The following is a 12965-nucleotide window of genomic DNA, read 5'->3' on the forward strand; positions in this document are numbered from 1 at the left end:
TAGTATCTGTTCTCATCTCGTTCGAAGTAGGAAGACCTCGTAGACTGAGGCAATTTTTTATTTGTGTCTTAATTCAGAGACCCCTCCTCCTCCTGCATTTTGGGGAGTTGGATGTTCTCCCACATTAAAAATCGACCTTGTGTCTAGCTTTGCTGTCGCGAGAAGACGAGTAAATAAGGAATAACGTTTATAAACCCTTCAATCTGTCGGTTTTAAATATATATTCTCTCTCTCTCTCTCTCCCTCCCTCTCTCTCTATTCGGTGTTTATTTAATAACTTCTTTCTTTCTTTCTTTTATTCTATCCCACCCCGCCAAACCATTCTCAATATAACCCATTCCGCCACACCCTCCCACTCCCGCTTACTACTACGCTATTTCTTTTATTAACATTCGTTTTATTCTCCCTCCCCGCATTACTGTGTACGTTATCATTTCCTTCTAACCCGCCTGTCTATCCACTAGTTTCACTCTCTCTCTCTCATCGCCCGACTCCCGTACTTCCGACTAAACGAGCAGCTTCGGCATTTTCCGCCATTCTCCGTCGTCGTGATCGTCGTCGTCGACCCAATCGGGCACATGTTTGACATTTAATATGGCCGCTGCCGCTCGGGAACAGCAGTAAGGTGGATTTACCATTCGGAGATCGACTCTCTTCTTCTTCTCCTCTTGCCATGCCAACCGCCGGAGGAGATTCCCCGTTGTCTCGTCCTTCTCCTACACATCGTCATAGTCGTTTATTTACCAGTACATCTATATATTTTACATTTAACATCACGAACAACAACAGACCTGAACGGAGACTACTTAGAAGAAACGGGTCTATATGTTGATGATAATAATAGCGAAAACCAAGTTGGACACCGAGAGACAGGGAGAACTAGATTCTGCGAGAATTGTCTTATAAAAAAAAGAAAAAAAAAAGGAAAACAATGAAGGAATGGTGTGGATAAGGATTTTCTCTGATCGATGCAGGCCAAAAAGCGCTACTTTTTAGTGACTTCGTTTGGAATTGCACTCCTGCTTAGTTTTACTTTCCTCAAGGACTACCATGGCGATACCCCGTTGCCCCAGAGCGGGGATATTGAAAGTTCAAAAGGCCGTTCCTACATGGATGAGGACGACTACAACTTTGGTGACGACTTGCACATTTCGGCGAAACAACGTCGACAGTCGATGTCAACCAGATTCGGGGAGCAACCCCGAAAACCACACCGAAACACCTTCCGAAAAGATTGTCGTACGGAGACGTGTTTTGATTTCAGCCGCTGTCACCAGGCCGGCACGTACGGCGTGTACGTCTACCCGGAGTTGGAACGGGTCTCCAGTACTTACAGCAAGATTCTCACCGTTATCCGGGAGTCTAGGTACTACACAGCGGACCCGTCGAAAGCCTGCATATTCGTCCTATCAATGGACACCCTCGATAGGGACGTTCTAAGTCGGGATTTTGTCAAGGACGTCCAGTTGAAATTGGACCGGCTACAGTTGTGGAACAATGGACGCAACCACATAATTTTCAATCTTTACTCCGGCACGTGGCCGGATTATGCGGAAGATTTGGGATTCGATATCGGCGAGGCCATGCTGGCCAAAGCGAGTATCTCCCGGCAGAATTTCCGACCGGGGTTCGATGTGTCCATCCCGCTCTTTGCGAGGGACCACCCGTTGAAGGGTGGCGAACCGGGTCACCTACACGTGGCCTCAAACAGCATCCCTTCCACCCGACAGTATATTCTGTCCTTCAAGGGGAAACGTTACGTCATTGGAATCGGATCCGAAACTCGGAACTCCTTATACCATATTCACAACGGCCGGGACATCGTTTTGCTTACTACATGTAAACACGGAAAAGATTGGCAGAATTGGAAAGATGAAAGGTGTGAAAAAGATAATGCCGAATTTGACAGGTAAATTTGTTTTTTCTTAAAAAAAAAAAAATATCCTTCTATCCTAATTCATATATTTCTTTAAAAACAAAATCTAAACTAGGTGATCATAACCCTTTGTGGTCAGAAAATGAGATGTTACTGTGTGTATTTTTATAATAAAGTACCCCCCCCCATTATCTACATCTATCTTTAAAAAAAAAACTATCCACATATTTCCAGGATGTCGACATATAATTGTACGGGGGAAACATTCCTTCTAATTTTTATTTTTCAATTGACAGCATGGGGATTAAGGCTAAAATTTAAAATTTAACCCTAAAAATTCCCTCTTCACATATTCTAATAGAATTGTCGATTGTCTTAAAAATACTAACTTCATTCCCCGAACGTCATTTGTATATTGTTTGCATTTATGAAATGGAATTGGGATTTCTTGAATATTATTTTGGGTGCTTATGAACTAATATAACCGTGCTATTTAAAAAAATATTTTCAAGTTTTATACCTTTTTATTAAATGAAAATACAGAATAGTTGCAACCCCCCCTCACCATACTAAGAATGGCTTTCTAATTATTTTAGCACGGTAACATAAGTATCTTTATATATATATATATTTACTTAAAAATCAACTCCATATGATAAATAAACGAACCCTACAATCTTCACCTTTGTCTTTTTTTACACCTATTTTGAAAGTGTTTATGGCTTAATAATAATAAAAGAATAATACCTCGTCTCCTAGTAAATATATTATATAAATATTTATCCAAATATTTTCGTATAGATATATCCCTCTCAAAAAAAAAAAAAAAAAAAAAAAAAAAAGTTGCAATTTTACCGTAAACTTGCTATATACGTCCGGTGTTGTCCCAGAGGTTTGTTATTCGCATTTTTTAATCGCATAGATTTCGATATTGTCAACAAATTATAAGTAATTAGGCGCTGTATCTTTAAATGAACGTCGCCTCATTTCATTCTATTTTTTAAGTAGGATTTCTTTAAAAAAATTTCGTTTGGGTAACTGCACTAGTGCACTACTGCAGTTATTGAATTCAATAAACAATCGATTAATAGTAAAAAAAGACAAATAGTAAGTAAGTCACATTAAGACGAGGAACATACGAAGTGATCACAATTTTATTCAAAGTTTAAGTTATTTTATAAACAAACGTTTACATAAGATTGGTTTTTATGTATTGAATGTCTTTATCTTTTAAATTTCAATGAAATCTTTTTTTTTTCTTTTGTAAATACGTGAAAACGGGCTATGTTAGAAACAACAAAATGTTAGGATTAACCACGTTTATTTTCGTATGACTTTAAAAAAGTAAATTTAAATCTCAATTAAAAAAAGATTAATTTTTTTTTTAAATAGAAAACAATTTCATGCACATATTAATTTTAAATTTAATTAAATTTAATGTAGGTAATTAATTATAGGTTGTAATTACTAATTTTTTTCTTGCTTCCTTGGTTTATTTTCGTAAATAAATATCTTACGTTTTTGATTTCCTTGCCTATAAAATCAAATATTTAATTAAATTTTATTTACTTTTTTATTATCTTAAAAAAAAAATTAAATAAATAAAAAATAAAGATACGAATTGTCCTTTAAATCTAAGCCACTAAACCGGAGCTTCCTTGGATTTTGTTATTTCCGAAGGTTGATATAAAAACCCGGACTGTTTCGTTCCGGTCTTTTTCGTAATTAAACCTTGTTCTTTCTGGCAATATTTATTTATTTCTAACGAGTTTTATTTTATGTCGTAACTCCTATTAACATTTATTAATCAGTGGTTACTATTTATATTTATCAATTTGAATTAAACACCTAATGTTACATGAAAAACCCGTCTCGATTTGTTTGTAACGTAACTACTAAAAATTGGAATGGCTTGCTTGGAATAGTTAAATTGACGAAATTATTTTGAAATCGTTATATTAATAAAATAGTGCGTTTTTTTATTTTTTACTATTAGTCGATTAATTAAATTAATTTATTGCAATACAAATAGGCAGAATAAAACATTAAAAAATAATTTTAGTATGAATACATTTTGGTTTCTTCGTAAACAAGTCGACCAGTTTAATCTTTTAATAGTGTAAAAAAAAATGAATTCATAATTTGAAAGAAACAAACTGTCGACTAGGAAGTCATTTCTGACTGTTAAATTTCTCATTCTGATAATAAATTTTTTTTTAATTTTGGAAGCTATTTTCATTCAATCGTTTTATAAAAGATTAAAACGGTAACAAAATTAGTTTTAGAACAATTTTATTGCGTTAATAATTTAATGCCATACTAATTAAATCTAACTTTTTTAAAACCCTATTGGCAAGGGAAGGGGTCGAAACAAACAAATGAGATTTTGCTTTTTTAGGCGATTAAGTGTAAAAACTGAACCACTTGATAGAAAGAACAACAAAACTAAACACGATTATTTTAGAATTTTGAGCGGGAGTTCAGTTTCGCAGACCTAAAATGATTCTCCATTTCAGGATTATTCTATCTTTTGGGACAATTAACTAATTTTTGTGCTATTCTATGCTATTTTAGGAGGGGAGTATTTTTTTAAACTGATTTAATGGCCTTACGAGCTTACCACTCGAACTTAGGGTTAGTGGTAGAAAAAAAATGGTTAACTCCTGAAAAGCTAGAATTCCCCGATAATGACTCATTTTACGTTTAATTTATATACAAAAACTCAAACTGATACTTACTCTAAATTCTAGAATATTAAAAAAAAAAAAACAAAAAAAAAAAACTGCAAAGTTTTTCAATGTGTTCATACGTAATCACCTAAAAAAATAGAATATTATTTTTTAAGGAATGGGAATGTGGTTAGCGGATGGTTTTAATCTAAAAATTTACGGCAACCAAAATCAAAGACCTCCGGCCAACGCTGAGTCAGTACGTTACAACTTATTCATGAATTAATGTCATTTTTATGTGACAATTTTTATTTTAATTCTCTCCTAAAAAGCTGTTTCGTTAATATCAAATACTACAGCTTACTGCCATTTGAGTTTGTTTTTAATCATTATGCGAGTGTATAATCTTATTACACCTGTCTTCATGGTATTCGCTCATTTTTATTTTATTTTTTTGTTTACTCACCTTCACCACAAACAAGGCATATCGCCACTTGGACGTAAGGGGCTACTAATTAGGACCATACCTAAGAAAGATTAACAAGATGTGGGTGGGTTTGTTACATTTGAATTTCTGCATATCAGTGCTGTTAGGGAAGCCGGCAGAAGGAAGGGAGTTCCAAAGTCTAGCTGTTCTAAGGAAGAAGCTATTAGAGTATAAAGCTTTCTGGCATTTAGGAACCTCAACAGTAAAGGGGTATGATTTTGCTGCTAAGCAGGTTTGTTTGGGTACGTCGAGGGGGCACAAGTGCAATGAGTTCATCAGAGCACATTCCATTAAAATACTTGTAAAACAGGCACAGGAATGCAACATTGCGGCGATGGGACAGGGGTTGGAGCCTAGTTGACAAAGTGGGACCTATTTGATTGGAGACCTTTTTTTGAACCTATCCGAGAAGGAGGGGCTAGTGGTAGATGCACCAGTCCAGATGCGGCAGCAATACTTCATGCATGGACAAATGGTGGCTTTTTAAAGGTGCAGGATATTCTCAGATGTGAGTATTTTTCTAGCATGATAGAGGGAGCTCACCTTCCTTGCAGCAGCCTTCGCAATGTCCTCAATGTATTTGTTCCAGTTCATATTTCCTATGAATGTTAAGCCAAGAAGTTTGAAAGAAGAATTATTTGTCATGGATATCGGTGGTTGGTTATTTTTTTTAGATTTAACTATCAAGCTACCTGCCATTGCCCGGGAGCCTGGCTAACAAAATAGAAGCGGTTTAATAGAAAAGAAATTTTTCTTTTAAAACCTATCTTTATGGGCACTTTTCTCCTTCATTGCAATAATTTTATACCTGGTAACCCTAACTGTACAGTAACCCTAATAGTATAGTATTTCTTTTTACCATAACGAACTCGGGGGGGGGGGACACACGAAATCGGAAGATGTAGAGTTTATAAGTATATCTGATGGTGAATCTCACTTTTAACCGGACGTGCACACTGACAGAATTGATTCCCTTCTATATAATGCCTTCGGGCCGGGATCAAAGTGTAGTATCTGTTCTGTAGATGCTGCACTTAAGATAATTTGTACCAGTCAATGGAGGGAAAACCCTCTATACTGGGACAATTATTATTTTTGGTAACCAGAGTGCCCCCTTTTTGCCTACTTTTAGGGGAGCTGGTTTTTACCCCACATTAAAAACGGTCTTGTGCCTAATTTGCTTTGGTGGGGAAGCAAATAAATAAATACAATAAAATAATAATAAAAAAGAACAACCATTTTTTTATTTTTTTATTATAGAAATGCTAATCACTAGTATTTAACACATTGATTAAAAAGCGCTATCTTCAAATCTGTGCATCTTATATTTCTAGGGTGTATTTTGTTTTTAAATTTAGAAATATAAAATCTTTAGTGCCTTTATTCGACGCTTGATATAAAAAGCTCTTTCTTTTCTTTTTTTTTTGTTTTTCAGATAGTTTTATAATAAAATTAATGAATGTGACTTGTATAAATACTTTTGTTGAATATGTACATGGATCGAACAGGATCAACAGTACACGGTGACTTGTAGTTTCTTGTCTCGTGTTTATCAGACAAGGCAGGAAACTATCGGTCACCATACATGGTTGATTGTGTGCCTACATTTCAAAGTAGATCAACATACTCAATCTCCAATAATGAGCACTGTTTCTTTATTAAATTCTTCCACCGTTGGTAAAAAAAAAAAAAAATGTTTGAGCTTTTCTAAGCTTAAAAGCATCTGTCAGTTTAACCACACTGAGGAGCTGTGATACAACGAAACCATCTGGATGACTTTCTCTCTCTCTCTCTCTCTTTCACACACACAATCACACACCTCCATTTCTATATATAACTATTAGTTGTTATGCTTCGTGGCTTAGTGGGGGATGCCCTTTTCTCTTCCCTGCAATCTCTCTCCCACAGGAGAGACGTTGCCTGTCTGTCTTTGTTATATCGTTACTTCCATGGCAAGTGCTCGTCTGAGCTCTAATCCCTGCCCCCCTCGCCAATCTTTCACGAAAAACACCCGTCTAGCTGAAACCACTATCAAAAATTTTCCCCACTCTTTATCTGTGCCAAAACCAAAACGTAGATTCCATGAACAAAGCTTCTTTCTTAGAAGTGCACATGCACGCCTGTGGAACTCTGTTCCGTTTGCCTGTTTCCCACCTGACTACAACCTGGATGTCTTCAAGTCCAACATAAACAAATTTCTGATGAACTGCCCCCTTAAGTAAGACACTTTATCAAATCTCAACACTAACGTACTGTACACGCAATAACCGTTATCCCAGAGTGGCTTCTGGGCCTTGATAAGTGGTGATCACCTTGTAAAAAAAAAATGTTTATAAGGAGTGCTCAATATTGGAGATGAGTACTAATGTAGTTATGAACTGTGTTGAAATATTTAGAAAGCATTTCTTAACATGGGGAAGGGAGCATTGTTAACTACTCTGTACTTTCACTTAAAAATTTGATAAACAAAATCAATCTTCAAGATTGAATTTACCTTGAAAATCCCATCTAAAAAAAAATTCAGTTCGTAAACTGAATAAGCACCCAGGGATAGAGTATCTCGATCTGTACTTGTATATACAAAAGACACGTCTGCGTGTATGTCTGAGTTATTTCCCTATGAATTCCGAAACGACTGCTCCGATTGGTCTTTAAATTTCACACAGATGTACTTTGTGTTTGGAAGTGTTCTTAGAATGGGCTTTGTATGGTAATGCCTCCTATAAGTAGTGAGAACAGAAAAAAACAAAAAGGAACGGTCCGATTTTCACCAAAGTTAACACTCTTATACAGCCTAACATCACGAGTGCATTTGAAATGTATTATCTTATAAGACTGGGAACTTTCCAAATGAATGTTTATAGCACAATTGAAGCATAATACTTGCATTTTAAACTTTAATTCAAGCCATCATATAAAAATGTATAAAATCAACAGTAGGCTTTCCACAGTGTAATGCAAACTTAGTCCACAATACATTGTAGTTTCTAAGTCACTGTGAGGAAGCATGTGAAACTTCTTACCGGTGCACCGCGGTGAGTCCCTAACTAGAGCAGGCAATCGATCGATTTCACTGATTTCAATGACAATAAAAGTATTGGAAGTGTGGAACATTCTTTGATTCTTATTTAATCCCGATCAATGTCGGGTCTCCCTGCTAGTGTAGATCTAAGTTTGAAAGCGGGACTGGTGTCTGTCAGTTACTGCTTAGTGCTTCTTCAGTGCTTCACTTTCACTAACACCCTTAGGGAAAAGTATTTATCTATATTCGCCTTTCAACTATGGATTAAATGGTAGGCTAGACTCTTTAGCCTTGGATGCGCAACTAGTAGAGAAGGAAAGCTCCTCAGTTTTTTTTTTTTTTTTTTTTTCTGTTTACACTGGTTTTGTTTTCGGTCGTCTTCTGCTTTTTCTTGTCGCCAAGTTGTTCGAAAGTGTGGTTGGAGATTGTGCAACCGTTGCTTCATTCGATTTTCTACGCAGGCATCGGTACAGGGGGTATCCATTGTTTCTCTAAACTGAAAGGAGGCCAACAACAATGATGAAGTAGTTGTAGTACGTGAGAAAAGAAAATCCTGTTTCACAAATCAAGTTAATAATTTAAATTAATATTTTTTGTACTGATTACCATTTTTTTAAATTTTTTTTATTTTATTTATTTTTTAACCATTTCTCTTATTTTAACCTAACATTACTGGTGTTGTCTGTTGTGATGAGCTATGTATAATACTATTCCAATAAATATTGATAGTAATTTAATAGAGAGAAGAGAGTAGTCATCTGACGCAGTGTTTTTGTTCTACCTAATACCGACCTATCGTAACCTGCTACTGTATAGCTTGATTGTTATTATATATGTAAACATTAAACAAAAACAGAATTAAAGGTGTTCGGGCTCATTTGCTTGCCCCCAGCAAAGGTAAAGTGCGACTCTGCGACACAGGTTCATATTTTTTAATGTACAGTAGAAGTCCAGCCCCCCCCCTCCCTGATAAGGTTGGATTTTACTAGACTGGGAACACATAAATACATGATAGTTCCGTCGGCCCTCCCTCACTAAAAGAGAGAGCTTCAAGTGATTAGAAATAACGCCACCCCGTTTGGAAAGAGGAGGTAATGCTTTGGAGGATAAGAAAAGTGTCTTGTCTATGTTCTTGAATTCATTCATAAAAAAAACTATTTTAAAATCGTCTATTTATTATGCTTCGGAAATTTCTGGGATGAGAATTGGTAATTCGTATTGGTTATTGTTCGGACTACTATTCTCACTTTCGTTGTTATGCTCACGATTTTTCGGCCGATGTAACCCCCCCCCCCGGCCTTCTTCAGATGCATCTTTTCCAAACTTGAAACTTTCATCTCAAAGGATACATAACAAACACACTACACAGAGATTCCCCAAGTTTTTACTAGATTTTCAAGTTCAAAAAGATGCACATGAAGGTCGGAGGTTACATCGGCCGAAACGTTGTGAACAATAACATAACAAAGGTAATAGTCAGAATAATATATAGGATACAAATGTGAAATGTTCAAACCCTATTGACATTGTTTCGTTTGAATTGAATTGAGTGCAGTTGTTTGTACACTCGTCTAAAAATTGAACTAAGATGTTTATAGATGTGTTTGCATCTAAAATTTAGATGACCAGAGAAAATTATGAATAATAAATAAATATTAAAAAACAAACAAAAAAAAAAACAGATTTACTATATATGGAATCATTACTGGTGTAGTATTACGTTCATTTTATTTGAATATGTAAACTTAAACTAGCTGTATTTATTTACCCGGCGTTACGCGGAATCTTTCATTTTTTTTTTTTTTTCAACTGTCTTGTTTTTTACTTTTTACTAATTTCATTTTATGAAATTGGATTTTGATTTTGAAATTGAAGATATTATTTGGTAATTTAATTAATCAAACCAGATTATTATTTAAAAAACAAAGGGTCTATTAATAATTTAGAATTTGCTCAAAATTTCCAAGTCCAAAAATGATTTTCCACTCGACAGGTTAAATGCTTCTAAATTCTTTTCAAACTTCCATGGGCCACAAAGTAATTAAAGCCTTTTCGTTTTTAAATTCTTAGCAGAAATGGAAGTGCATTCTAGCAGATTTAGTTTCGTGATTTAAAAAAAATTTTTTTTTTTATTTAGAAATAAATAGTAATAATTTTTAAATTACGATATAGTAAATATTTCAATTCACATTCAATTAACAGTAAACAATTTTGTTTAAAAAAGAATACTATGTGTAATTATTAGTTATATTGAAATGAATAACACCGAAAAGTGATTACAATTTTATTAATTATAGAAATTAAAAAAAAAAAAATCATTACGTTTTTAGTGCGTGTTATCACGGAATTCAATGGATTAATTCAAATTTATAACATGAAAATTATAAATAATAACAAATGTTACGGATAAGGGGTTGGAGCAAGGGTGCGTAAAGGCTCTCCAATTGACCCATGAGAAACTCCAAATCTCCTACGAGGGACCTAAAGACTGAATTTACTGAAGTTTTAGTTTCCTTTGATCCTTTTCCAACCAATAAATTCCCTCACACCTTACATATATAAATAATGTGGCCTGGCAAGACTACAGGGGAGAAAACCGAAGCAGCAAAACTGAAACTGGCAGCTGGCTTGCAGGACATTATATGTATACAAATGTAGGCAAATCTAGGCATATTTAATTGGTTTGAAAGTATAGGTTCTTTTTTACCAATTGTCATAAGATTTTGACCATAGAATAGTATTATAATAATTAAAAAAAAAAAACCTGCAAATTTTCATGTAGTTTCGTCCCCTAGAACTAAAGATCTAAGCATTTCAATATTCAAGAGCATAGATATATCCATATACGCCGACTTTTTTTTGACAATTTTCTAAGTTTGAAATCTCAACGACGATTGATCAGAATTTAACAAATGAAAGCTCGTTGGAAAGTTAATGATCTGAATTGTGTAGTGGAATGTGACATTTGCTCTTAAGGTAGCATATTAAGGGGATCATCCATCATCCAGAACCTATTTTTGGCGTTTTTTACAGCCATACAAATGTTTCAATCATAGTCATTTGTTTTCATAATTTTGCATACGAATTACAAAATATCTGATATTTTCCAAAAACCTCTGGCTTAGAGGGGAGAGTAAAACTCGCATCTATGGTTTCAAATGATCTGAAATAACAGCAAGAGGAGACTTGGTTCCAAATATTTTTCATATATTATATCTCCCCTCTTTAGTTTTCATGCAATACTGGAGATATTCATAATCGTACGCTATTTCCAAACGAGAGGAGATATAACATAAGAGAAATATTTGGAGTCAATTTTCACCTTGCTGTTATTTTAGATCATTTGAAACTATACCAGCAAGTTTTAATCTCCCCTCCATCATTGCCAAAGGTTTGGGGAAATATATATATTACTGTTATGGGTTGGATGCAAAAAAAAAAAAAAAAAAAAAAAAAAAAAAAAATGCAGAATTTCTCGTTCAGTCCCGGGCAATGCTTGGTGACCTTACTAATACCTTAATGACACCGAAAAAACAAACAAGATGGTAACACCGGATGTGGAGGTGTATGGGTTGTGAAAGGAGAAAAAAATTCTGTACGAGTTAGGATTTCTGACGAATCTTTCATTCTTGTCATTTTTATTGAATTGCTAATGTAGACATGATTATCTTAGAAATTGAAATGCTTACTAAGATATTTTTATTTTTTGTATGGAGTAAATAGTCTCTTGCATAGATTTGTCGAATTGAGTTTAGTTACACTGTTATAGTATAATGTCACTTTACTAATCAAACGGAGACAAGTTCACGTGTGTCTTTATTTTTTTTTGCTCTTGACTACATCTTCTTTTCCAATACTACACCGTTTTGTGGGTGGGTGGGTATATTTTTACAATAGACAACTGAAAAAGTGGTCAAAATTAAATATACAACAAATCTTATCAAAGGCAAGATAAATTACTAACTTGCCTTTGATAATATTTTATTTGCGTTTATTCGTTTCGGAAAAAAGATTGAGACACCGACGGCGATATCGTAAAATATATCCAAATAATGAATGAATTCGAAATTTGAAAGAAATTTCAAACTTGTCAAGTAGAAAATCATTTCTGACTTTAAAATTCTTATTAAATCTTCGTGTATTGAAAGTTTTGGAAAATGGAGACCAAAACATATTAAATTAACAATATAGTTTTTCAGACAGTTTAGTCCAATTAATTTAATGATCGAATTATTAATTTGAATTTCAAAAGACTACCCGAAAAACGATTTGATTAAAAACACAAAAAAATTGCGCAGTTTGAAAAAACAAACAAACCAAACAATGAAAATACAAAAAACAAACAAACAAAAAAAAACACTAATAACGTCGGATATGTATAATTAGTTTAATACAATTTATATTTAAACTTATGTTCAATATAAACAGCTTATATTGAAGATTTCAGCTTCAAAATGGCTGACATTGAAACATTATCTTAACCAAACGTAATATTATAAACTAATTAGGATTATATTGTTTGATCATTAAATTAATGTAACCAAACTGTTGTAAAACTAGAACTAATTTGGTAATGATAATGTTGTTTCATGACAGCCATCTTAAAGTTGAAAAGTTCAAGATAACCAATATCATATATACAGTAAAGCTTGTGTAGCACAAATTAAAAGCAAAAAAAAAAGTTCGAATAAATTTGAATGAGAAGAAGTCTTGTTAACTTCCCACCAAAATATTTTTAGCAGTCAAATCTTTTGTCCCCCTCCTGTTTGCCTTGTCCCGTCCTTTCTCCTTGGGCCTCTCTTTCCCATTTTGCCGGTTGTGTGTGTGTGTGTGTGCGCATATATATATGTATAATTTTTTTTTTTTTTTTTTTTTTTTTTTAATAATACTAAATATTAGTATATTTCGGTA

General features: G+C 34.1%; 1 protein-coding gene across 5 annotated transcripts in view; it reads left to right on the plus strand.

Moving 5' to 3' along the window:
• Nucleotides 1–441: 441 nt before the first annotated feature.
• The window catches only part of LOC145295999 (exostosin-1b-like), a 361235-nt gene continuing 348711 nt past the window's right edge, over nucleotides 442–12965 (plus strand). For all 5 annotated transcript variants that reach the window (XM_080142008.1, XM_080142011.1, XM_080142010.1 and 2 more), the window contains exon 1: nucleotides 442–1909. In XM_080142008.1, the coding sequence (XP_079998134.1) occupies nucleotides 969–1909 (941 nt within the window). In that variant the 5' untranslated portion in view covers nucleotides 442–968. The remainder of the gene's footprint in view (nucleotides 1910–12965) is intronic.

This window comes from Euprymna scolopes, chromosome 16 (assembly GCF_053919585.1).
Source record: "Euprymna scolopes isolate OS-2025 chromosome 16, ASM5391958v1, whole genome shotgun sequence".
NCBI classification, from domain to species: domain Eukaryota; kingdom Metazoa; phylum Mollusca; class Cephalopoda; order Sepiida; family Sepiolidae; genus Euprymna; species Euprymna scolopes.